The sequence below is a fragment of the Leptonotus elevatus genome, chromosome 16 (assembly GCF_054856555.1).
Source record: "Leptonotus elevatus isolate MCC_2025b chromosome 16, RoL_Lele_1.0, whole genome shotgun sequence".
Classification (NCBI taxonomy): Eukaryota; Metazoa; Chordata; class Actinopteri; order Syngnathiformes; family Syngnathidae; genus Leptonotus; species Leptonotus elevatus.
The window spans coordinates 19,426,540-19,448,934 of NC_141254.1; the positions used below are offsets into that span (position 1 = coordinate 19,426,540).

The window sequence follows — 22,395 nt, forward strand, 5'->3', positions numbered from 1 at the left end:
CTTGCTTTTACACTGCACAGTAATTGACAATAAAAGCTAATTTTTACTTGAGAACAAATCAATCTCAAAGTATGGCTACTTGTACTTCTACCTGGACTCTTTTTCTTTCTTTCTTTCTTTCTTTCTTTCTTTTTTACACAAGCAGGTGTAATTCTAATCGTGTACAGAATGTCAGTCCTTTTGCCACCTCTGCCGTTTTGTGGAAGGAACAGAAGCTTGCGTGGGTCTGGCTGTCAAGAGAGGCCGCGGCGGGCTCGGCTCCCGGCAGCCTCGCTTCGCCTCTTCCACTCGGCCACAGTGGATTGAAGAGTCGGGCAAAGCCTCACATTGAGCGCACGGCAGCACCAGCGCGAGCAGCTCCGGCGTGCTCTGCTCCCACGTCAATATTTTCATATCCACGCGCCCCCGGAAAGCCCCGTGACGTCGAAGCCAAACTCACCAATGGTCACTCGTCTTCTATTAGGACAATGAAAAGTCTGCGACCAATCGGCGGAGCGCCAGGCCGCGCGCCGACCAATGGCGTGCGAGCTCCGTCGAGAGTAATGTTAGAGAACGGAGGAGTGAAGACACTGCGTATCGCTTCGCACAACAGCCATTGCCGAGCATTGAGAACCTAGTCACAGTCGTTCGGTAAGTACCGCACACGGCGGCGTTTCGGGGCTTTTAACACCACGACGACCGTAACAATCCAGAATATCTCGCCACACACACGTCTTTGATTGTTGCTGGTGGTTTTGTCGTGTCGAAATGGCAGAAAAAGCCGAGAAATGCTTGGCAGCGAAGGTTAAAGAGAATGTAGGACCAGACGCGGTGGTAATTGTGAACAAATACAAATATTCGCGTCGGGCGAACTTAAGTATGAACCGTGAATTTGACCAAGGTGAAAAATTTTGACATTTTATCTGGTGTCGTGTGTACAAAATGGAGTCTGAATGTCTTGCGGTAATCGTGTCCAAAAATCCGGGAAGAACGTCTCGTCAGTGGCGACAATGGTAGCAGATTCGCCGTTAACGTTTTGTCAGCGCCGCAAGTCGCGGCATGAAACGCGAAAATGAAGAAAAAGTGGAGAAAAGGAAAGAAAGGCGTGAAAAAAACACCTGCTTATGTGTTTGTCGACTCATTTGGCCTTCAAAATGGAGTTAAAAAAAAAAAGGACGAGCCTCATAGCAAGCTGCGCTTTACTGTAATGGCTGACTGTATTCGCGTCGGAAACAAGGCGAGCGTCGCGCAAAAACGGCGACGAGCAACTTTTTCCGAGCGGCTTTTCTCGCCCGCGGAGCCCGCTAGGAAGGCGCCCGACGGCGGCAAACGCTAGACCAGACCCTCGCGGTGCCGACGGCGCCTCGCTGGGCTCCGTGCGGCGTCGCGGGGCCGCGCTACGGGCTTCCGAAGCACGCCTAGCGGCTCGGGCTGCCCCCTCCGCCACTGACACAAAGAGAAGGGAGCCATATTCCCTCCATGAAGACGAGCGGCCATTAGGAGCTCATAGAGAGCCGTTACAATGCAAGCCAATGCAAGCCAATGTAGCAGGCTGCGAGCAACGGAAGAGCACCGGGGGGACAGCGGGCAGCTCGCCGGAGCTGTCGGAAGGACCCCGAAAGCTCGCGGCGGGCCGGAAGGAGACATTTGAGAGGCACTTTCTTTCATCGCGAGGCCATTCTCACAAAATGGAAGAAGAAATATCGCCGTCGTCGTCGTCGTTGTGTGACCTCCTTTTCCGACGAGCCCGAGCGCCATGACCGCCGAACTCGCCGACCACTCCTCCTTTCTCGCAACTTTCCGCCGCTTTTAACGGCGACATTTTAAAGAAGAATAATACATTTTTTATAACATTTTAATAGAATTTTTAAGAATGTTTTTTTTTTTTTTTTTACTTTTAGGCTAAACTAATAGGACTTGGAGGGATAACGCTTTTCTGAATTGTTTTATAATAAATGCAGCCCTTTGATGTGTGATTTGTGTCCTTTTTTGTGTGATGTGCGCAACAACTGGAGCCACATTTGTTCAATGTTTTTAGTCGTAGCTTCCGACGTCAACGCAAAGAAGTTGTCAGCATCACAAAGTGTGTTTATGTGTGCGGGCTTTGTCCCGCGCCATAATGAACACGTAGCCTTCATTAATGAATGCATATTCACATGATCATAGGAGTTGTGCACCAAACTTTACGCCCCACAATCGATTGTTTTAAAGTACATTGGAGGCCAAATTAGCCCCGCTTCTAATTGCCATTTTCGGATTGCAGATATTGTGTTTGGTTTAAGGTGATTTCCACGCCAGGATGAGGAAAGATCCTACAAAGCCGAGGGGCAAGATGTCCTCCTACGCCTACTTTGTGCAGACGTGCCGGGAGGAGCACAAGAAGAAGCATCCCGAAGCATCGGTTAACTTTGCCGAGTTTTCCAAGAAGTGCTCCGAGAGATGGAAGGTATCGGAGTGACCACGGCGACGGGCCAATTTGACCCTTGCCCCCTCGCCGAATGAATGATTGTCACTTTTTTTCTGTTTCATTTTGAATGGGAATGTTTACATTTCTGTATTTTTCATGATCTGTGCACATCTTTTTTAATCCGCATGAAGTCAACAAAAAAACTAAACTATAATCTTTACTCTTTGTTTTAAATTGCATGGGTCAAATTGACCCAGTGCTGTTGCATCGTGAACATATTTATGTAGTCAACAAAGTAACCAACAAATAAATGTGGGTTATTTTTTTAATTTTCTATTAATAGGGTCAATTTGACCCGGGCATTTTTCAAGCTGCGTTGAACCTATAAGAAATATTGTGATTTTAGGACTACTTGGGTAGCCAGCATACTTTACTGGAGGTTTAAATTGCTCGGGTCAATTTGACCCAGAGGATAAAAGTAGTGGGATTATCAAGGCTTTCTCTCCTCCTCATGGCAGACGATGTCGGCCAAGGAGAAGGGCAAGTTTGAGGACCTGGCCAAGCAGGACAAGGTTCGATACGAGCGGGAAATGGTGAACTACGTGCCGGCCCGTGGAGGCAAGAAGAAGAAGTTCAAGGACCCCAATGCCCCCAAGAGGCCCCCGTGAGTTAGACCCCCCCCCCCCCCCCCGAGGCGGAGGAAACGAATATGCAAGCAAGCTAACCCCCTTTTTTGTTGCAGGTCCGCTTTCTTCATCTTCTGCTCCGAGTACCGTCCCAAGGTGAAGGGCGAGACTCCGGGCCTGACCATTGGGGATGTGGCCAAGAAGCTCGGCGAGATGTGGAACGGAACCTCGCCCGAGAACAAGCAGCCCTTCGAGAAGAAGGCGGCCAAGCTGAAGGAGAAGTATGAGAAGGTGAGATCTTGCCCACGTCCCCAAAATTAATGAGCCCATCATAAGTTTTAAATGTAAAATGTCTGGAAAATCCTACTAGAACAACCAGACTTTATTTGGGGTTTAGTGGTGGTGGTGGTGGGTGCTGCTGATTTAACAAAAGTTCAATATCAATGGTTGCAACCACATGAGTAAAAAGAGGGTGTGCAAACATCCCCTTTTTTTTTTTTTGTCGAATGTCCCCCGAAACTTTTTTTCTGAAAAAATTATCCCCTGAAAAAAAAATTGGGTTGTTTTGACTTGAAGAAGCTGCATTTCCAATTAAATCTACATTTTTATGATTGTAAAACGTATTAACTAATTCTCAACATATACTTTTTCCGTGGTGGAAATAAGACACGTTTCTTTAAAACAAAAAATATTCCCCCTCAAAATTTAAACTCATTTTTAGTGTGTGTATATATAAATAAATAAATAAACATACTTTTTTTTTTTACCTATAAAAAAAAAAAGAATTAAGTTTTCACATTTAAATAGAACAAATCCGCTGATCTTTTACTCTGAAAAAATAGTTGATGAAAAATACACTTAAATTTGAAAAAAATTTTGTTTGTTTTTTTTGCCCAAAAAAGTAAAAAAATAAAAAAGTATGTAAAAAAAGAAGAAAATGAATACCTGGTATACTTGAATGGCAATAAATTAAGTTTAAAGAAACAAAAAAAATATTTTGAAAACAACTAACAAAAACAATATATCCCCAAAAAAAAAAATCCCTGAAAATATACAAAAAAAATTCATGATCTAAAAAAAACAACTTGTTTACTTTTTTAAAGTAAAAAATATCCTGCAAACATGATTGGTGGCCCGGCCTGGCTTGACCATGTTGCTGTTGCAGGACGTGGCGGCGTACCGTGCCAAGGGCAAGGTGGGCAGTGGCGGCGGCGGTGGCGGCGGAGGGTGCGCCGCCCCGGCAGCCAAAGCAGCGGCCAAGGCGCCGAAAGATGATGATGACGACGATGACGACGACGATGAGGAAGACGATGACGAGGATGACGATGACGACGACGATGACGAGTAGACGGACGGTCGGTCGGTCGGTCGAGTGATGGCGGTTATGTTGTTGTTTGTAAAGCATTTAAGGCGCCCTGTGTACACACTTCACTTACAAAAGCAAATCCATTAGTTGCTTCCGAGGGCGCGAAGGGGTTGGGGGGCGGGCTTAAAAAAAAAAGCAGAAAAAGGCTGTGTATATCACTTGTTTTTATGCTGTACAGTTTGTTTCTCCTTTTTGTATAGTTAACACTACACACGTCTTGTGTCTTCTTCGTCTTCTTTCTCCTCCTCAATCCTCTTCCGGGGGGTCGGGTGGGGCGGCTTACAGTATTTAGCCTAGCTTGACGTGCACAGCACAAAAAAAAAATACAAATGTTAGATCTTCTGAGTTTCTGTTTTTCTGTGTTTTCATTTTATCGCCGTTGACGTATCATTTTTACTTATCTTTACGTACCACTGTCATAGCAACAGGAGAAGAAATGGAGAAAAAAAAGCCTCGTTTATTGTTAAAGTTTAAATTGCTTCTGATGTCAATAAACATTTTTTTTTAATACGTTGTGTTTTTATTTCTGCGACGTGTGCGTGTAAACAATGTGACAGATTGCCAATGACGTGTAAAAGGCTTATAAGTAGTATAAATTGTATGCAAACTTAAATTCATTATTACTTTTGGTTGAAGAATTATAATTAAACCAGCCAAAATAATAAGCAATAACTTAGTTAAGCTAAGCAATAACTTAGTTAAACGCAAAAGTTGCTTATTTGACTGTTTCATTGTATTTTCATAAAATGACTCAATAAATGATCAACAGCAGCAGTAGCCCTTCGTCATAACTATCAGAGGTCTTTGGGCGACATCTAGTGGACGAATTGCATATGCATTGTGTAGTGTGCTGTAACTATCACTATTGTCCACTAGATGTTGCTGTTGTAAAGCAAGAGTCTGACTTCGGGCTTTAATTAAGCGTCAAATGAAATCGTCCATAAAGCTGATTGAGTCAACTACGAAGAAATCGAGTGCGGATGAACGAAGTAGTTAAATGGAAAATAAATGCTGAATATAGTTCGAGTAAACGCGATTTACTGAAGAGACAAAGTGATGAAGATGTGAAAGGGAGCAGTAGTAACGAGTGAAGGAATCAAGCGGTGAATGAAAGAAATAAGGAAAGAGTGAAGGAATGAGGAAGAGTTTTGTCGAGAAGGAATTAAGGCCTTGTTCCGACTGGCAGCCCAAATCCGACTTTTAGCCCAGCCAGATTGAAAGTGGATGGCTCTTTTGTCAAATAAATAAATAAATCTTTTTATTTGAATTGCAATAAACAAAGTCGAGTAGTGAATAAGGAAAGTAGTGAATGTAGACAGTGAAGAGTAAAGTACCGTAGTGAAGGAATGAAGTGGTGAAGAAGTGAGTCAAGCCACCAGAAGTGAGTCAAGCCACCACAAAGCAGAACAACATTGACTTCGAAATTAAACATATCAAGAAGTTGTTAGAATTTTAAAAAATGAAAATTATTTTCTGAAATATATATAAAAAATAATAATTTACAGTTCACTTTGGGCCACGACTGTTTGAATCGGCAAATGTAGATACAGTAACGCGAGCGAGGGACAACTTGATTTATTTTGAAAAACCCAACCGGATGTGCAGCATTTATTCGTGCATCCAGAACCGGATCGTGCCTGACACCTCGCCAATCAAGTGTCGGTCAGTCCAGGCAGGCGATGACGTCTTCAGTCGGTCCGTGACGACGCCGACGAGCGAGTCCGTAAAACACCGAGACCCTTTTTTGTTCGCTTTTCACGTTCTTTTGTCATCTTTTCTCAAATCCGCACACGTCGTTTGACTTTTTCATCGGCGAACGAGCGATTGAAAGAATGTGTTTGTGCTGCTTCCCGTTCCGCATGGCGTAGCTTTCGCTTCCTTCGTCTTCGTCGTCGTCGTCTTCCTTTTTTTCTCACGGCGGAACCGTGTTTGAGTTTCGGGGGTGGACCACTAGGACGACCAGGACGACCAGGACGACGGCGTCCGAAGAAGGTTGCCTCTCGAGCGGACCCTGCGGCAGACATGTTGTCGAATCTTGCCTTCCCAGCTAGTTAGCGGACATGTCGGCGCAGTAGAGGACGAACCTGGATGTACCTGGACTGATCTGGACGGACCGAGTGTGGCTCGGTGTACTGGTCCCGCCGGAGAGTCGGACAACCTAAGATTTGTCCTCCCCCTCCGCTTCCGCCTCCCCGAAAAAGAAGTGCAAATAAATCCAAACATTCGCTGACCTTCTCAGTCAGTGGCGGCCACCTGAAGTTGGATATTTGGGTTCGAAGGACCTGCAAGATGACGACCAGCACGCCAGAAGATATGGTGAGCTTTATTATCACCCCCCCCCCCCTTACAAAAAACAACAACAGAGGTTTCATTACATGTACGTATATTAATCTATAATTGTCATGAAAAGAAATACACATCGAATTACTTCCCAAAAGAAAATGGAAGTCAAGGAAAACGAGGCAAGAGTTCACCTCAAATGGCAAGATTGACATCTTGTGCACTGAGCAGAGATTCGCATTTCTTTCTGATTGTTGCCAGGTGTGCGATCGGAAAAAGTAATCAATTATCGAGGGTTGATGAAACTTCACTCAGTTTTGTTTTTACGGTTTCTCATAGAACAATTGAGATGAATCATCTCGGCCTGTTATTTCAGGCGAGGAGTTTTCAAATGTCTTTCAAAAGAAAGCGATTCGTCAACATAGAATTGATGATCCTTTTCATAGCCTGATTTCCATTAATAAATAAATTCATCGTTTTAATTCACCTTTGCGTTGTTTTCTTGAAATTTACGGCTCACCGGAATTTCAACATCGTTTCTTAAATGTACAAAAGAGCAGATTAATTGCACTTTAAGACCACCAGAAACTAGAAACTTTATACTTCAATGATTGAATTGCACTTACGGAAATCGTATTTCAATCTCATCTTTTCTGATCTCAGTCTTTGTGTAAACGCTTAAGAATCCTTCATGAACAAAAATGAACTAAATCATTTGATCAGTTCATTTGGAATTTCAGTTTAAATTCAAAAAAATGAAAACGATTCATCAGTTATCCAAAATAAATTGATTTGGTCATTGCCGGTTACTTGTCAATTCATCGTTGCGTTGCACCTCTACTTATAAACCCCGTTGCACTTTTTTTGAAACGTTCTAACTCAACCGTTGCCGTGCGTCTTTGAGCACCAAACACATCCAAGTTGCACATCTCCCTTTCGTAACACAAGTTTAAACGTCAGCCGAGTCGCGCTGTCGCAAGTCAAGTCGCTAAAAATGCTACCCGTCCCCTTGGCAGCGAGTCGGAGCAAAAAGCATCAAAGACACCCCAACTTCTTACCACAAGTCAAAACGACAAACACATTCTGCCTGCAGCGGATGCAATTGCTAACGCTGTCGCGATAGCGCGCGTGCGGCGCAGCGACGGCAGCCTTCGATGAACGCCTTTGAGGACTCCTCTCGTACTTAAGGGGTCAGAAATAAGACTCGCGATTATAGCTATAATCCATGCCGCCGTGCTATTTTTAGCCACTGGAGCTGTTCGTGGACCTGCTGTAAGCGCGAGCACGGGTTCGTCGCCGTTCGCTCCCCCCCCCCGCGTTATCCCGGCAGCAACATGGACCCGCTGTTTTTCCCCCCAGGACCGGCTTCAACCCGAATAAGCGCGCCAGTCTCAACGAGGTCGACGGGAAAGGTCGCGCGAACCTGCGAGGGCGGCGAAGTGCGAAGGTGCATCGCGACATCCTCGTGCGACGCGGCGCAGCGGTCTTCCAAACACGCCGTGTGCGGAGTTCATTCATCAAAGACACACAACGCATTCTGTAACCGGTTAAAACATCAAAGGCGCACCATTTCCTGCATCGTGCGAGTTGCATCCGACGCGCAACTATTTGCACAATGCAAGTGGAAACATCAAAGGCGCTCCTCCTTTGACAATCAGGCCAAAACGTCAGACGTGCGACTCACTTCACACGAGTTCAACTCTTCCCGTAACACTCATTTGAACATCAAAGGCACACAACCCTGCACTGACGTACGTCAAAGACGGTCTTTGCAAATGTTTGAACAACTCCCTCATAACTTGAGCGAAAACGTCAGCGTGTCTTTGAGTTTTGGACGGGCCCTCTGCTGACTTTGATTGTCGGGAAAGTACGAATAACCCGACACAAGCGCGATTTCGCCATCTGGGCGGAGTGGCTCGATGAAGGCGTGCGTTTTCATGGCTATGACATCATCTCAACCTCGCCCAAGGGTTCGTGTACTGTCACGCGTGCGCCTCACACAGTCAATGATGGATTGCGCAACATGCCGTGTCGTCGTGTGTGCGTGTGTGTGGTGAATAATGATTTCCTGTCATGCGTCCTTTCGACACGTCCAGCAGCGCTCCGATTGGGTCACGACGAGCAACTTGACAGTTGGTGTTTGCGCAAAGAAAATCCTGGCCGGACGCCAGGCTTATTGACCATTTGCGCCGACGTCACGTGATCACGTGACTGCCCAATGACGGACGGCGGAAGGAAATGATTGTTGATAGGAAGTGGGCGTGACCCGGAGCGACTTGGCGACAAATGAATATTATAAAATGATCTTGCAAATGAAAAGTTATTCCTTCAAAATTGTCAAATATTTACAATGTTTGAATAAAATCCATATGATTTGGTTGTTGTTGTTTTTCCAAATGTTGAATCATGTCGTCTTTGTATAAATTGAAGGAGCACAAATTGATAGGCTCGGCCTTCAAAGTCAGTTTGCCGTTTTCAAAGGAGGCGCATGCAAACGCAATGCGTGGACGCCACGACACGTACGTGCAGGAAATGCGTCTTCTTACTGGACGTCTTCAACAGGAAGCCATTAGCGTCTCGCTCCACAGGAAGTGGTCACCGACGCCCCCGCCAGCCCATCTCGTGGTTAATGTTTGACAAGGTCCGGCGGTCTGCAGGAAGTGCGCTCCAAATTGATCCGAGGCTCGCGTCCGGATTTCTCAGTAGCAAATATCAATATTAGCCTGAGCTCACTGAGCAGCAGTCACGTTGTTCCCGCACGCGCACGTTAAAGAAGCGGGCGGGTCAAAGTCCTGTTTTACACTTGGGTTGCATCATCGGCCTGGCGGGGGCGATGACATCATCACCATCGGCCCCCGCGGCGTGCAGGCGGCGTTCTCGCACGTGCTGCGTTTGCCTCCGTGCGTGACGCCCTGCAGGAGTCGACGATTGAATGATTCCTGTGGAACATTATTAACACTTAGTGGAAGGAGCTAACGGACGCTAACGGCTAGCTCAAGGGAGCGAACACAAGTGCATAGGAGCTAACGCAAACTAACTAGCTCACAGACCGCGCGGTACGAGCTACACGCAAGCAAACGGACACTCCAACGCTAGCTTATCGGCGCTAACGTAAAGTAGCACATCGAGAGAAAACAAACTTAACAGTAGCTCGCAAGACATAAGCTAACTAGCTTATGTGAGCTAACACAAGCGACACCAATTTATAATAGGGGCCGCTAGTTAACATTAGCTCATAAAAGACAGCACAAGAAAATGCAAGCTAACAAGCTACTAGAGCTAACACACGCTTATGAGCACGAGCACTAACTTACAAGATGAGACCGAACACAAGCTAGCTACTACGTTGTGGGAACTATTAGCTAACACAAGCTAAGTAGCTAATCTGAGCTAACACAAGCAAAACACGTTTATGGGAAGTGCCGCGAGCAAGGGTCGGCGAGGTCACGGGAGACGACACAAGATTTTGGACATGAACTCAAGCGAACCAGCTAACACTACGTCTAGCATCTGATGCAGGGGTAGGCGAGTTGGGTCCGAGAGAGCCGCAGTCCTGCTCGTTTTTTGATGTCTCCCTCCTCCAACGCAGCTGCAGAACGTAATGATGAGCTGATGATTTGAAACACCTGTGCTGGAGGCGGGAGACACCGAAAACATGCAAGATGGCGACTGCCTGGGACCCGACTTGCCCACCCCTGATCTAATGCAAGCTCATAGGAGCTAGGAAACCCTAACATTAGCATCTTGCATCATCAGGAGGTGCCTCGTTGTAGCCGTTCACACAAAAAACACTCAAATATGACATTTTGCCATTCAAAAAATGCATCTGATCTAAAAAAAAAAAAAAAAAAAAAAGGAATTCCTTCGAGTTGTGAATGTTGCTTGTTTGTCTTCCCAGATTAACCTGCGACTGATCTTGGTCAGCGGGAAGACCAAAGAGTTCCTGTTCTCTCCTGACGACTCGGCGGCCGACATCGCCAAACACGTTTATGACAACTGGCCAGTGGGTGAGCCACAAGCCTCGCTTTTGCCGTTCTTTGCGTCTGGCGAACGCGTTTGACGCGTTTGTCGCGTTTGCCGCGTTTGACGTTTGCAGACTGGGAAGAAGAGCAAGTCGGCAGGCCCAACATCCTCAGGCTCATCTACCAGGGACGCTTCCTGCACGGCAACGTCACGCTCGGAGGTACGCCCCCCCCCCATTCCCCCCCCAACACACACATTATCACGTATTCTCACACGAACAAACACAGACGCGCACGCACACACGTACTGTACACACAGCGTGTTGCTCGAAAGCTCTTGGCTGCGTGTTGTGTGTTTTTTAATTTTTTTTCCCCGAGCAGCAGAACAGAGGAAGCTCAGTCCTCATGACAAGCGTCCTTTGAGCCAGACGGGAAGTGGAGGGGGGGGGGGGGGGGGGGAGCGGGGGGCGGGGCCACGCAGGCGGGAGTTGACGCTGGGTTTCGGGGCAGGCCATCCTTTTCTCACATTTTGTCCACATCTGCACCAAAAACAACAAAAACATTTCCGAGGTCAGCGGCCAACAAAGACGTTTGGCCTCAAACACAACATTTAATTTATCTTTTTGCCTTCGAATGACGCAATCGTGCATCTCGTCATTTGACGATTTTGCTTTGAAAACACAAAACTTGCCAACGCCAATATTGAGTTTTGCCACCAAACAAGTCATAAAAAATGTTGACCAATCACAGCTCGGCTTCAGAAGACAGGTGAGCCGTGATTGGTCATCGCCTGACCCCCGAGCCACTGTGATGTCATTGTCAGTTGACGGCATTTGGCAAAATGGCCGCCCCCGGAGACGGACAAAAACAGGTGGATTTTGATGCTTTATTTCGATTATTTCATGCATGCAACATGTTATTAAGGAAATATTTAAAGAAAAATTAAAAATAAATAAATAAATAAGGAAATATTTGAGTTGAACAAACTTTAACAAAATAAACAGCTCAAAGGCATGTCACGTTTGAACCAATGAACAGCCAGACAACTCGACACTCTTATTGGCTGACTCCCACGTCACTCACCAGGCTCGGCCCCGCCTTTTAAGCCGCTCACGTTCAAAGTCCAGTTGCGAACAAGAGGACAAAAGTCAGTCCTGCAGCTCACGCAGATATTTTTTCTGTTGGCGTTCTGCAAAATCATTCAACGAATAATCAATGATTGATTGTGAAAACGATTTGTTTAGAAAAAGTATGGATATTGTTGAAATTAGCTTTATTAAATACATGCTTGCGTCTTGCTCGATGCTCGTCCATAAACGAGAGACAATTATTATAATTGCCATTCAAATACAGAAATGCTCCATTTTTGCTCAAATGGAGCATTTGACCTTTCGAACAAACCAAATTTGATCGCATAAAGACCAAATGTTGTATTTTCCCTTGAAAACATGAATTTGACCATTTGAAAGTCTCGAGTTGCACCCGAGTCAAAGACGCACAAACGTTGCCTTTGGCCCCGCATGAGATTTCTTTGTTGCCATTTGGTCCACAATTGCCAACGTTGTCCTTCTTTTGCGTGGCAGGCCTGAAGCTTCCCGTGGGCAAGACCACCGTCATGCACTTAGTGGCCCGAGAGACGTTACCCGAGCCCAACTCGCAAGGTAACCCACGGCAACGCCCAAAAACAAGCGCTCACTTTTACTCACACGACATTTTGCATTTTTAGCTTCTTAATCATGTCGAGTGATTCATTTGAAATATTGTTGGTCTTTTTGTCCTTTTCTCAAAAACGTCACTTTTGTGCGGGGGGGCGGGGCTTGGCACGTTTGTTGCGCTTTTTAGTGGAGACGGACTCGCTGTCCATTTGTGAGCAAATCTGCACATTTTGGTTTGACAACAGATGCAAATTTAAATCATATTTAAACAAAACATCATTCTAGTGATTTATTGAAAACATCATATTAGTCGTTTGTTTATTGATTAAAAATCATATTTGTTTTGTTACTTGTGCATTTTTTTGAAAGAAAAAAGGATTCTCAGAATTGTGATATTTTCACATTGTTTCGACGTTAGCAGTGCTTAAAGGTTGCAAGAAATCATGAAAATACAGCATAATGCAATATTTACAATATAAACCGTTTCAATATAGCAACGTTGGGTCGTCGTATAAAAACCAAGTGGAGAGAAAACAATGGGGCTGATTTTGGGGGTGTGGTCTATTATGCAATGCGTGCATGTGATGTGCAAGTTAATCCTATTTAGTGATTGATTTACATTTAAAACATTCATCCTGTTTTAAAACTATTATGTTAGTGATAAAAACAGCAACTTTATTTGTTATTCATGCATATCAATCGTATTTGGTGATGTTTTCATATAAAGCAGATTGTCATTCATTTACGCATTGATTTTTGAGTGGCGTAAAACTCTGCGGGAGCCGAGCAGCATTACGTTGCCTCAAGACTGAAGGCCCGGAAGAGGTTTTTTTCAAAATTGTATTCATTTTTGGGGCCAGGAAGCAGTGGTCGGGTTCGATACGTTAATGTCAAGCTGTTTACGTAGTTAGAAATGGGTCGCCGCCACGTTTGGGTGCGGAAGGAAGCGATCAGCCGCCAAGGTGAGTTGCTGTGTTGCATTTCGACCTCTTGGTCACGTTGCTTTTTCTATTGCGGCACTCGCGGCTGGAAAACGCAATTTGTGTCGAGTCACGCATCCTCGCGATGTATTTGTGGCGTGCGCGCATGAAAGATGATATGTTAGCGGTTTGCCGCGTGCGCGCATATTGAGCATATTGCTTTTGTGTTCAGGTCAGAGGAATCGGGAGAAGAGCGGGGAGCGCAACTGCTGCGTCATCTTCTAAATGGGACCCTTTCACTCTGGCCTTGGGTGCCCCCCCCCCCCCCCCCAACTCTCATTGCAACAACAGATCCACATTGGACCACTAAACTGGATTTGGGTTTTTGTCCTTCTACTTTCTGTTCACTGTAAGCCTTCTCGCGCACACGCACAGTTTCCGAACGGCTGCGAGCCGGTTGCCATGGCGACGATGCCTTCGTTTTTCTTTTTGCATTCAAACAAGTGCGCTAATATGGCAGCACGCACGCACGCTCATGCGCGCCGGCGGCCATCTTGTTGCAACGGGTATCGTCCGCACAGGATGAACTGAAAACAATTAGTTCTTCTCTCGCCGTGAATATTCATATTTGTGTTCTAATGATTATGAATTCTTAATGACGTCCATTTTGCACAACACAAGCGTGTGCTGCTCGTGCGCATTCATTAACAAACATGCGCGCATGTCAGTGTGACATTTGTATGTAAAAATATGTTCAGTATGTGTGATTTGCTTCATGATTGGTTGACGGATGAATTTTGATATTGCGCTTATTTTTTTCTTCTCTCGCTGTTAATCGTCACGATCGTTCATTGCAATCCAACGTGTACAGGAAATCAACCTTTTCAATTGTAAATAGCTGCCGACACACGCTTGTAAACTCAATAAAGCTTCTCCAAGTGTCACGTGACTTCCATGTTGATGATTTGCTGAACTCGCTTCAGTCGTGCTAAGCACACTTTTTGTGTCAACTTCAGCAAGATCGCTGACGAGTGCTTTAAAAGCGCTCAACTAGTCCTTGAGGACGGTGAGACGAGTACCGTGCAGCGCCGATAGATTGAGGACTAGTTAGCTGTTAGTCATTGACTATTACCAACTGGTTACAGCAAAAGCAGACGAGATAACCGAGTTCTGTACAACATCGATTGAAGTGGAACTCGACGAGTTGCGGTCATGAAGGATTAGAAACGACTGTGCAGTAACTGAGTAGGGCAAGAGTAGACTAGTAATGTAACTTGCACAGCAATAGTTACATTACTAAGTTATAGTTTGGAGTATTGCAAAAGTGTTTTAAACTATTATAGTCATTCAGTACAGCGAGTGGACTACTAAGAGTAACTGAGTACTGTTCAGTGATCATTTCAGTAACTGGTTACAAGAAAGAATATTGGTTGTAGGTAGTAACAATAAGCGAGTACTGCAATAACAGCTTGAAGTTACAGTACGTGCAGACGAGTATAGTAACTGAGTACTATACAACAACAGTTGCGTTACAGATACATTGTCGTTACAGTATCTTATTACAAGTAACTTGTTACTCCAGTCTAGACTGAAGTTGCACCAACTAGTAACTTAGGTCTAGCAACTAGATACATATTGTATACTGTGTAGTCAGAATATTGTTAACTTGAGTACAGTAAGAGAAGATTAAAGTTACCGTAACAAGATAGTTGTACTTGTTACTCGGCACTGCAGTTCGAGTAATTGAGTACAGCACGGTAAGTTGAATGTCATTACAGTAACTTGAGTACAGTAAGAGAAGGCTCCAGTTACATTCTAGATAGTTGTTGGGAATGGTTGTAGACTGAAGTTACTGGTTAGTTGTTGGTTCAGTTACAGTTAACTACTTACTCGTGATACTCGAGTAGGGTAGTGTGTGGTTCTATGAGTGTGTGCGTGAGCGAGTGCGACACAAACCTTAGCCGTTAGCATAAAACCTGTTGAGACTTTGTTTTCAAGGGAAGCAGCTGCTGCTTAGCGTTGATTAGGCTGCCATCTTCTGGTCAAAATACGCAACTGCAACATCAAACATTTTTTTTGAAGTAATGTATTCAAATGACTTCAGTATCCGAGTATTTTATCCTAGGTGGTAGTTAACACTATATTGCGGCAATTTGACGCATCGGCAACTCATCATCTGCGTCGGATAGAAAAGTATTTTTGTCATTGTGCTAAAGTACTTGAGATATCGGTACTCTGTTATGGGGGCGTGTCACTGACCTGAATATATGACTGGATAGGCCGAGACTTTTGAAGCCGCGAGGCCGCCATATTGCTCCTCCCAAGAAACGTTTCTCGGCATACCATCCTATAACATTTACAGTCTCCTAATTAGGAGAACATTTGCGACAGTAGAAACAGCTTGATTCATGATGTTTTCAATTTCAACATAAACAAGAAGACTTCAGACATTTTACAACTTGCCTTAAATACATGCATAAATTATATGCTTATAATGATGTTTACAGGAGGAAAAATAATAATATATATATATATTAAAGAATTATAAGTAATTCATGTAATTCAACAAAAGATGTCTCTGCCAAACCTAATATTAGGCTCTAAGGAGTGATAAGAGAAAAAGGGGGTCTTCAAAGCAGCACATGCCGTCGACGTGTTCATTTTTTATTTAATTTGATTTATTAGTTGTTAAAAAACAAATAGTGATCCACGACCTCACGCGCAGGCGTCATAACAAAAAAAAAAAAAAGGAAAACCTTTTCTTTTAATGAGTGTTTTTACCGTTAACTGAACAAAATGAAAATGGCCGCATCATTTGATCTTAAAATGCTAACTTTTTCTTCTCGAAGTTGAAAGTTTGCAAAGTTTCAAGACAAAACAAACAACAGTGACAATTGCGTGCGCGTGTGCGTGCGCGCGCGTGTGTTTCACCAGAGGATCAATTAGTGAGGTGGTGAAAGCCGGTGGGAAAACAGGCGGGAAAACAGGCGGGAAAACAAGTGGGCCCGGGTGACATGTTTGTTTTCTTTAATGACTCGCTTCTTTGTCAAAATATATTTGTTTTTATTGTTGTCGTCATATCAAATTAAAAGAAGAAGAAGAAGAAAAAGCAACCACTGCTTGTCATTGTATTAAACAATCCCTCAAATTTATTGAACTATAATATAGTTAAACTATAATAATATTTAAATTTGATCAACTTAGATTTTGGTGGATGTCGACATTTTAATATATATTTTATAAGTAATTAATCAATTCAATAAAGAAATGTGGTTTAATGTATAAATATATATATATTATTTTTTTACAATAAATTAGTCAACCAATTAGCTGAAAATGCAATTTATTTTGCAAATATTTTTAGTTTTAATTTATAATAAAGCAGTCTAACACATTACTGAATAAAATAAGTAATCACAACAAAGCTATTGAATAAAAAAAAAAGTTTAATTCACGTTAAAAATTGTTTATTTGTGTAGATGTGTGAATTAACAACTTAACAAAAATAATTAAAATGTTCAATATGTAGTTTATATTCAAGAATATCTTACAAATATTTTTAGTTTTTAGCTTACCAAAAATCATTTACCAATTATTTAATAAAATAAATAGAAATGGTTTCATGTATGTGTACAATTGTTTATTTATTAATTTTAAAAAAAGTTCTATATCCAGTAAATTTACAAAAATATTTTACTCTTTGTTTTAAATTCAGGCACTGACCAATTATTTAGTACATTTTCTTTAATGAAGTAAATGAATTGAAAACATTTGAATTGACACATTTCAGAGGGTGATTGTTAAATAAATGCAACAAATATGACATGAATAATGTAAATGTCACATTTTGATGACATGATGCATTTTTTTCAAACTGATGTCCTAATAACATTTGTGTGACATTTCCTCGTGCAAATAACCTAACGGCTCGAAACAGATCATTTGTGCAGTGGAATTAAAATAGGATGATATATTCATATTTAAATGATATTTAGAGAATATGAATAATATTGAAATAAATATAATTGCCGAAATGTCTAGATGGACACATTATTAGGTACACCATCTGACGCGATCCCTTCATCCAATCGCGAATCATTTTCACTTGTGATCGACTTGTGGTGCTCGTGCTTGCTAATATTTTTGCTCTTGTGCGCGTCACAATATTAGGAACAGCTCTCAGTGCACTCGCAAGCCGCCGTGGGAATGCTAATTATTCATATTCAGTCCTAATAATAAATCCCAATGGCGGGCGGGCGGCTCAGGCGAGTTGCTGTCTCGGGTGACTTTTTAAGTGAATTGAACGACAAGAAACATTCCTTTGTGAGAAGATGTGCACGCTAGAAACTGCAATATTGTGATGAATATGAACACGTTTGTTTGATTGTTGCTTGAATGTAAACACATTTCTAGGCTTTCATCAGGCGAACACAAAAAAAAGCTTTTAATATTACTGATCACGGGATGGATTGCAGGCAAAATGAGACTGAATGATGGCTGCAGGATCAGAACCGTGTGACAATCAATTACGGTGTACCACAGGGGTCAATTCTTGGCCCCAAACTATTTTGAATGTCCATTAATCATGTTGCGAAGGGTTTTTGTAGAATTTGGGGTTACGCTTTCCAGAACAAGATTGTTGTCAGATGGTCGCCAAGGTTACGGCAGGCCGACCCCACCGTGGGATTAAAAAAAGCTGTTGTTGTTTTGAACTAAAGTTGTTTTTGTGCCAAGTGGGACGGCCTCCGCGTGGGGGATCGGGGCTCGGCCGTCCTCTCTTATTGGCTGCGCTCCGGAGTCAAGATCCACTTGCTCTCCGCTCTCCGCTCTCCGCGTCCGCGACCATGAACCTGTTCAATCCGGCCGAGGACGAGAACGTGTCCATGGTGCACCCCGAGTACTTCGTCATCAGCGGCCTGTCGGGGCTCCCCCGCATCAAGCTGTACTACGTCTTCCTCTTCCTGGTCTACGTGCTGTCCGTGCTGGCCAACGGCGCCGTGATGGCCGTCATCTGCCTGGACCGCCGGCTGCGGACGCCCAAGCACGTGGCGGTCTTCAACCTGGCCTTCGTGGACCTGTTCGGGAGCTCGGCGCTGGTCCCCAAACTGCTTGACGTGTTCCTGCTGGGCCGCCGGCGCATTCCCTTCCGCAGCTGCCTGGCGTTCCTCTTCTTCTGCTACACCTGCTTGTCCATGCAGTCCTTCAATTTGGTGGCTCTGGCTTACGACCGCCTCCTGGCCATCATTTTCCCGCTGCACTACCAGGTGAGCAGCAGCAATAGACATCGCTTCACCTTCGCCTGACAACTTCATAGAAACGAGGGAAGCGTTTGGGGGGGGGGGGAGAGCTAAGCTTTTCTTTTTTTTCTTTTTTGGGGTCTTTTGGGCTTTTTTGCCGACTGATCTTCGATTTTCAGTTTTGACATTTGAAAAGGAGATGATTTGTGTTTTAAAAGGACCCCCCCCCCCCCCCTCTCATGACAAGTTTGCGCCGTATTATCTATTTGGTTGTTACTAACATAACTATGAGATAAATTTTTCAAAAATCATTTCCAGTCGAATACATTTTGTGGAAACTTGATTTGGTCGTACGCTGCCATTGTTATTTACGTGGCAACGCATTCCGTGCGCAGTGACGTCGAATGGCGGCTGGAGCGACGTGAAATGTTTATAAAGAAAGCGCAAGGTAAGCCTCCGTTATGTTCCGAAAGTCGCGATCCAAACTCTTGAATTCGTCTGGTGAGTGACGGCGTTGAAAAATGAAGCTCGTGGTTATGTTATTAGGCTAACAACCAAACAAATCATGTAAGTCGGGGTTCCTTTGAAAGTATTCCAATTATGGCTGTCGTAATCAAAAGCAATTTAGAATCCTTGATGCTGTCAACTTTCCTATCGCGTCATCGGATGGGTTTGCATCTTGTGTCCAAACAAAGAAAGCGTCTCTGTGGGGACTTTTCGACTAGACTGCAATAGCACCTTTCCACCAATAGAGGCTGCTATTTGACCGAAAGGACCATGACTATTGGAATATATTAGCTGCACGATGGAGGTTGAGGTCGATTGCAAATGTCGCAATATCTCTGGCTCATAACCTCTTTTTGTGGTCGAGTTATTCAACACTGTTCGAAGGCCTAAGAACAATTTTCGATTTCTATCCTTACAGTCTTGTTTTGTGTAGCAGAAGGACGCAACTTAAATGCTCGAAAAGGGCCACAAATGTTCATCAATGCTATTCGGGGGGCGAATAGGAAGCACACACACTTACTAAACTGATGTATGACAAAAATATGGGCAAAATATGTGCATATTTGCACAATACATTTCTCGATGCATAAAGATACATTATACTAACATCATAAACACATGTTGGGATTTTTTTCCAGCACAAATGTCAATTATAATAAATGTTGTTTTTTCCCTGCAGTAACCCCCCTTTTTTTTTTACCCCCTTGTAGTCCCATCAAATTTTTTTAAATGTTCACGCCACCCCCCAAAAAATCCTAATCCAAAATAACTTTTTTTAAATCCTATTTTTTGTTTAGTTTGCATTGTTTTAAACAAAGGGGTGGAGCACGTTGGTTTCTATTTGAATGCCGACGTGTCAAATCCAAGTGCAGAAAGTAAAAACGCCGCCGCAAGTTGCCGCATTTTCTCAACCGGCAGAAAACGGAGCTCCCAGCCAGAAGGGTTTTTACCTTGCGCACCGGAATTTGACACCTCTGAAGCCCCGTGCGTACGTTCCCGCCTCTGTCACAGGTGAAGATGACGCACCGCTTCATGTTGTCGCTCCTCTCGGGCTTCTGGCTGCTGGTGGCGGTCCTGGTGGCGCTGGCCACGGGCCTGCTGACCCGACTGTCCTTCTGCCGGTCGGTGGTGATCAACAGCTACTTCTGCGACCACGGCCAGATCTACCGGCTGGCGTGCAACAGCCACTACCCCAACTACGTGGTGAGCTGCGTGTACCCGGTGGTCATCTTCTGGATGCCGCTGGCCTTCATCCTGCTCAGCTACGCGGCCATCGGCTGCACCCTGGCCAAGGTGGCCGCCGTCCAGGAGCGCCTCAAGGCCCTGCGCACCTGCGCCGCCCACCTGTCGCTGGTGGCCATCTACTTCACGCCGCTGCTCATCACCTTCACGCTGATGGAGAACATCCACCCGGACGGGCGCATCGTCAGCCTGTCGCTGACCTCCGTCTTCCCGCCCGTGCTCAACCCCGTCATCTACACGCTGCAGACGCAGGAGATCAAAGACTCGATGAGAAGGCTGGTGGGCAGCGCGCGGCGCGCCAAGCGCGCCAAAATATGGACGGGGGGCCGCTGAGGAAGTCCAGGGAGGGAAGACGCGTTTTGCAGAGAGCAGCAATTCTTCGGCTCGTTATTGACGCCGTCGGTCGAAGATGATGTTCAAAAAAGGGAATGGCACACGCGCTAGCTTACTGCTAGCACACAACGCAAAACGCCGTAGACAAGCTAACAAAACGAGCCTCCTCCTTACGGTAGTTGCATATTCCGACGATTGAGCACAGATTTACAGCGTTTCTTTTCGTTTCAATAGCGAACGTTTGTTGTTGCGTGGAAATCTTCATGTGTAGAGATCTCTGTCAGATTGTAATCTTTTATTTATCAGAAGATGTGAAATCCAGATATGATCCAGATTAAATGTTCTTTTTGCATTTAACACGTTCAGACACGTAACGATGTCACATTTTGTTTGATTCCAATCCGATTGACTTTACTCGTACGCGGAAAACATGCTTCTGCAATATCGGATTTATTGATATTTGCTGGATCAAAAGGTGTAGAACAAAATATATTGAAATCCAGATCTGATCTGGATTATACTTTTATTTTTGTTTCAGTAAACATGATCAGACATTTTGATTGTCAAATGGAAATCTTTGAGGGTGCTTGCAGGGTTGTGATGTGTAATGTGAAAGCAAATTGAATCCAGATCTGATCCAGATAACGTTACACTCAACATGTTCAACTGTACATAACTGTCAAATCTGAATCTATTGTTCTCTTCAAAGTATGTTCAGGATTCGAAGGTGCAGATCCAGATTATTCATTTATTCAGTGTTTCAACATTATTGTCATCAAAAACAGATTTTTTGGGGGATTGTGTTTGTCAGGTCAGAAGATAGACAAATCAAAGTAAACCCAGATCTGATCCAGATCACGCATTCGTGAAGTCCAGGCTCCGTTTACACGTATCAAGACACCTTGGTCGCGGGTGGGCGTGGTCTCAGGTAGGCACGCCGCTGGCCGTCCGCTGGCCCTGGCTCAAGTGTCCCTGCCGTGCCTTGTGGTAGTCGCTCATGCATTTTTTGAAGGCGCCCACGTGGCTCTGGCACGCTCGCCAGTCCTGATGCTCGGCCATGCAGTCCTGCAAGGCCTCGTGCAGCTCGGCGCAGCCCGTGCGCGAGATCATTCGCTCCACGGGGTCTTCGGCTTCCTCGTCGTCACTGGGGTCCGGCGTTGTCTTCTTCTTGCTCCGGTCGTGAGGAGAAGGTGACGCCATCCTGTGCAAAAATGTGCATTCGTTTAATAACCTTTAATAATCTCACCTGGGTTATTGTGTCAATTATTGACGGACAGACAAAGGACTATAACAATAAACAGTATAGTGAAATGTCCTCTTGCAGTCTTAATATCTTATCAATAATTCTATGGTTATGTGATAAATGCATATATCATGCATGGATGTATATAATTGTACATGTTTATATTTGATCACATTAAATATATGTTTACGGTCCACGTGTTGTACAGTAATGAAGAACGTCAACGTTACTTGAGGTGACCTCACGGCTTGCGTCCAAGAACACGTATTCGCCCCCCCATAACATTTTATTTACATACCTTTTATATTTCCCCCAATTGACTCCGTGTATCCAATAGTCAAATTAAAATGTAATAAAATCACAATCGTTCAATTTTAACAAGAATATTTACAAACAGCATGAGAATGGGTTGCTGTTTTTTTCCAAGTGGGAAGCATTTAAGCGACGGGCCAAGTGCAACAGTCAAACAGTTCCCTCTTTAGCTCGTCATTAGAGGATATTGATAGTGATGTTTTTTTTAACCCCAAGCTGTGCATATTTAATTGATAATGTATTCCAGATGATTATACTAAATTGCAGGCTGTTGTGGGTCGTCGTTTTGAAGAAATTACATCAAGATCTGGGGTAGCGGTCAAATG

The 22,395-nt window shown here is 44.2% G+C and overlaps 4 protein-coding genes across 5 annotated transcripts; 3 read left to right on the plus strand and 1 right to left on the minus strand.

Annotated features, from left to right (window-relative positions):
• The first annotated feature begins 508 nt into the window (after positions 1 to 508).
• LOC147161261 (high mobility group protein B1-like) lies at positions 509 to 4,886 on the plus strand. Of its 2 annotated transcripts, none has more exons than XM_086098104.1 (5): positions 509 to 630; positions 2,243 to 2,425; positions 2,905 to 3,050; positions 3,129 to 3,303; positions 4,178 to 4,886. In XM_086098104.1, exons 2-5 carry the CDS (start codon positions 2,279 to 2,281, stop codon positions 4,358 to 4,360), a joined length of 651 nt encoding a protein of 216 aa, XP_085954230.1. In that variant the 5' UTR covers positions 509 to 630; positions 2,243 to 2,278; the 3' UTR covers positions 4,361 to 4,886. The 2 variants fall into 2 exon arrangements, with proteins under 2 accessions (XP_085954230.1, XP_085954231.1); XM_086098105.1 differs by having other exon boundaries at positions 551 to 630; positions 2,262 to 2,425.
• A 1,131-nt stretch (positions 4,887 to 6,017) lies between these two features.
• ubl3a (ubiquitin-like 3a) lies at positions 6,018 to 14,139 on the plus strand. The gene is made up of 5 exons (XM_086057857.1): positions 6,018 to 6,694; positions 10,557 to 10,665; positions 10,755 to 10,841; positions 12,204 to 12,281; positions 13,428 to 14,139. The coding sequence occupies exons 1-5, from the start codon at positions 6,668 to 6,670 to the stop codon at positions 13,478 to 13,480; spliced, it is 354 nt and encodes a 117-aa protein (XP_085913983.1). The 5' UTR covers positions 6,018 to 6,667; the 3' UTR covers positions 13,481 to 14,139.
• A 3,900-nt stretch (positions 14,140 to 18,039) lies between these two features.
• LOC147161263 (olfactory receptor 1F1-like) lies at positions 18,040 to 20,514 on the plus strand. The gene is made up of 2 exons (XM_086057612.1): positions 18,040 to 18,459; positions 19,951 to 20,514. Exons 1-2 carry the CDS (start codon positions 18,040 to 18,042, stop codon positions 20,512 to 20,514), a joined length of 984 nt encoding a protein of 327 aa, XP_085913738.1.
• A 431-nt stretch (positions 20,515 to 20,945) lies between these two features.
• Positions 20,946 to 22,198, minus strand: coa4 (cytochrome c oxidase assembly factor 4 homolog). The gene is made up of 2 exons (XM_086099023.1): positions 22,056 to 22,198; positions 20,946 to 21,715 (listed from the first exon to the last, which is right to left on the minus strand). The coding sequence occupies exon 2, from the start codon at positions 21,712 to 21,714 to the stop codon at positions 21,439 to 21,441; it is 276 nt and encodes a 91-aa protein (XP_085955149.1). The 5' UTR covers position 21,715; positions 22,056 to 22,198; the 3' UTR covers positions 20,946 to 21,438.
• Positions 22,199 to 22,395: the final 197 nt, after the last annotated feature.

Coding starts and splice junctions, on each gene's coding strand:
- LOC147161261 (XM_086098104.1), top strand. CDS start 2,279: ATGAGGAAAGATCCTACAAAGCCGAGGGGCAAGATGTCCTCCTACGCC. Junction 3,051..3,128: donor AATGCCCCCAAGAGGCCCCC/GTGAGTTAGACC, acceptor TTTTTGTTGCAG/GTCCGCTTTCTTCATCTTCT. Junction 3,304..4,177: donor TGAAGGAGAAGTATGAGAAG/GTGAGATCTTGC, acceptor TTGCTGTTGCAG/GACGTGGCGGCGTACCGTGC.
- ubl3a (XM_086057857.1), top strand. CDS start 6,668: ATGACGACCAGCACGCCAGAAGATATG. Junction 6,695..10,556: donor CCAGCACGCCAGAAGATATG/GTGAGCTTTATT, acceptor TTGTCTTCCCAG/ATTAACCTGCGACTGATCTT. Junction 10,842..12,203: donor CGGCAACGTCACGCTCGGAG/GTACGCCCCCCC, acceptor TTTGCGTGGCAG/GCCTGAAGCTTCCCGTGGGC.
- LOC147161263 (XM_086057612.1), top strand. CDS start 18,040: ATGAACCTGTTCAATCCGGCCGAGGACGAGAACGTGTCCATGGTGCAC. Junction 18,460..19,950: donor TTTTCCCGCTGCACTACCAG/GTGAGCAGCAGC, acceptor CCTCTGTCACAG/GTGAAGATGACGCACCGCTT.
- coa4 (XM_086099023.1), bottom strand. CDS start 21,714: ATGGCGTCACCTTCTCCTCACGACCGGAGCAAGAAGAAGACAACGCCG.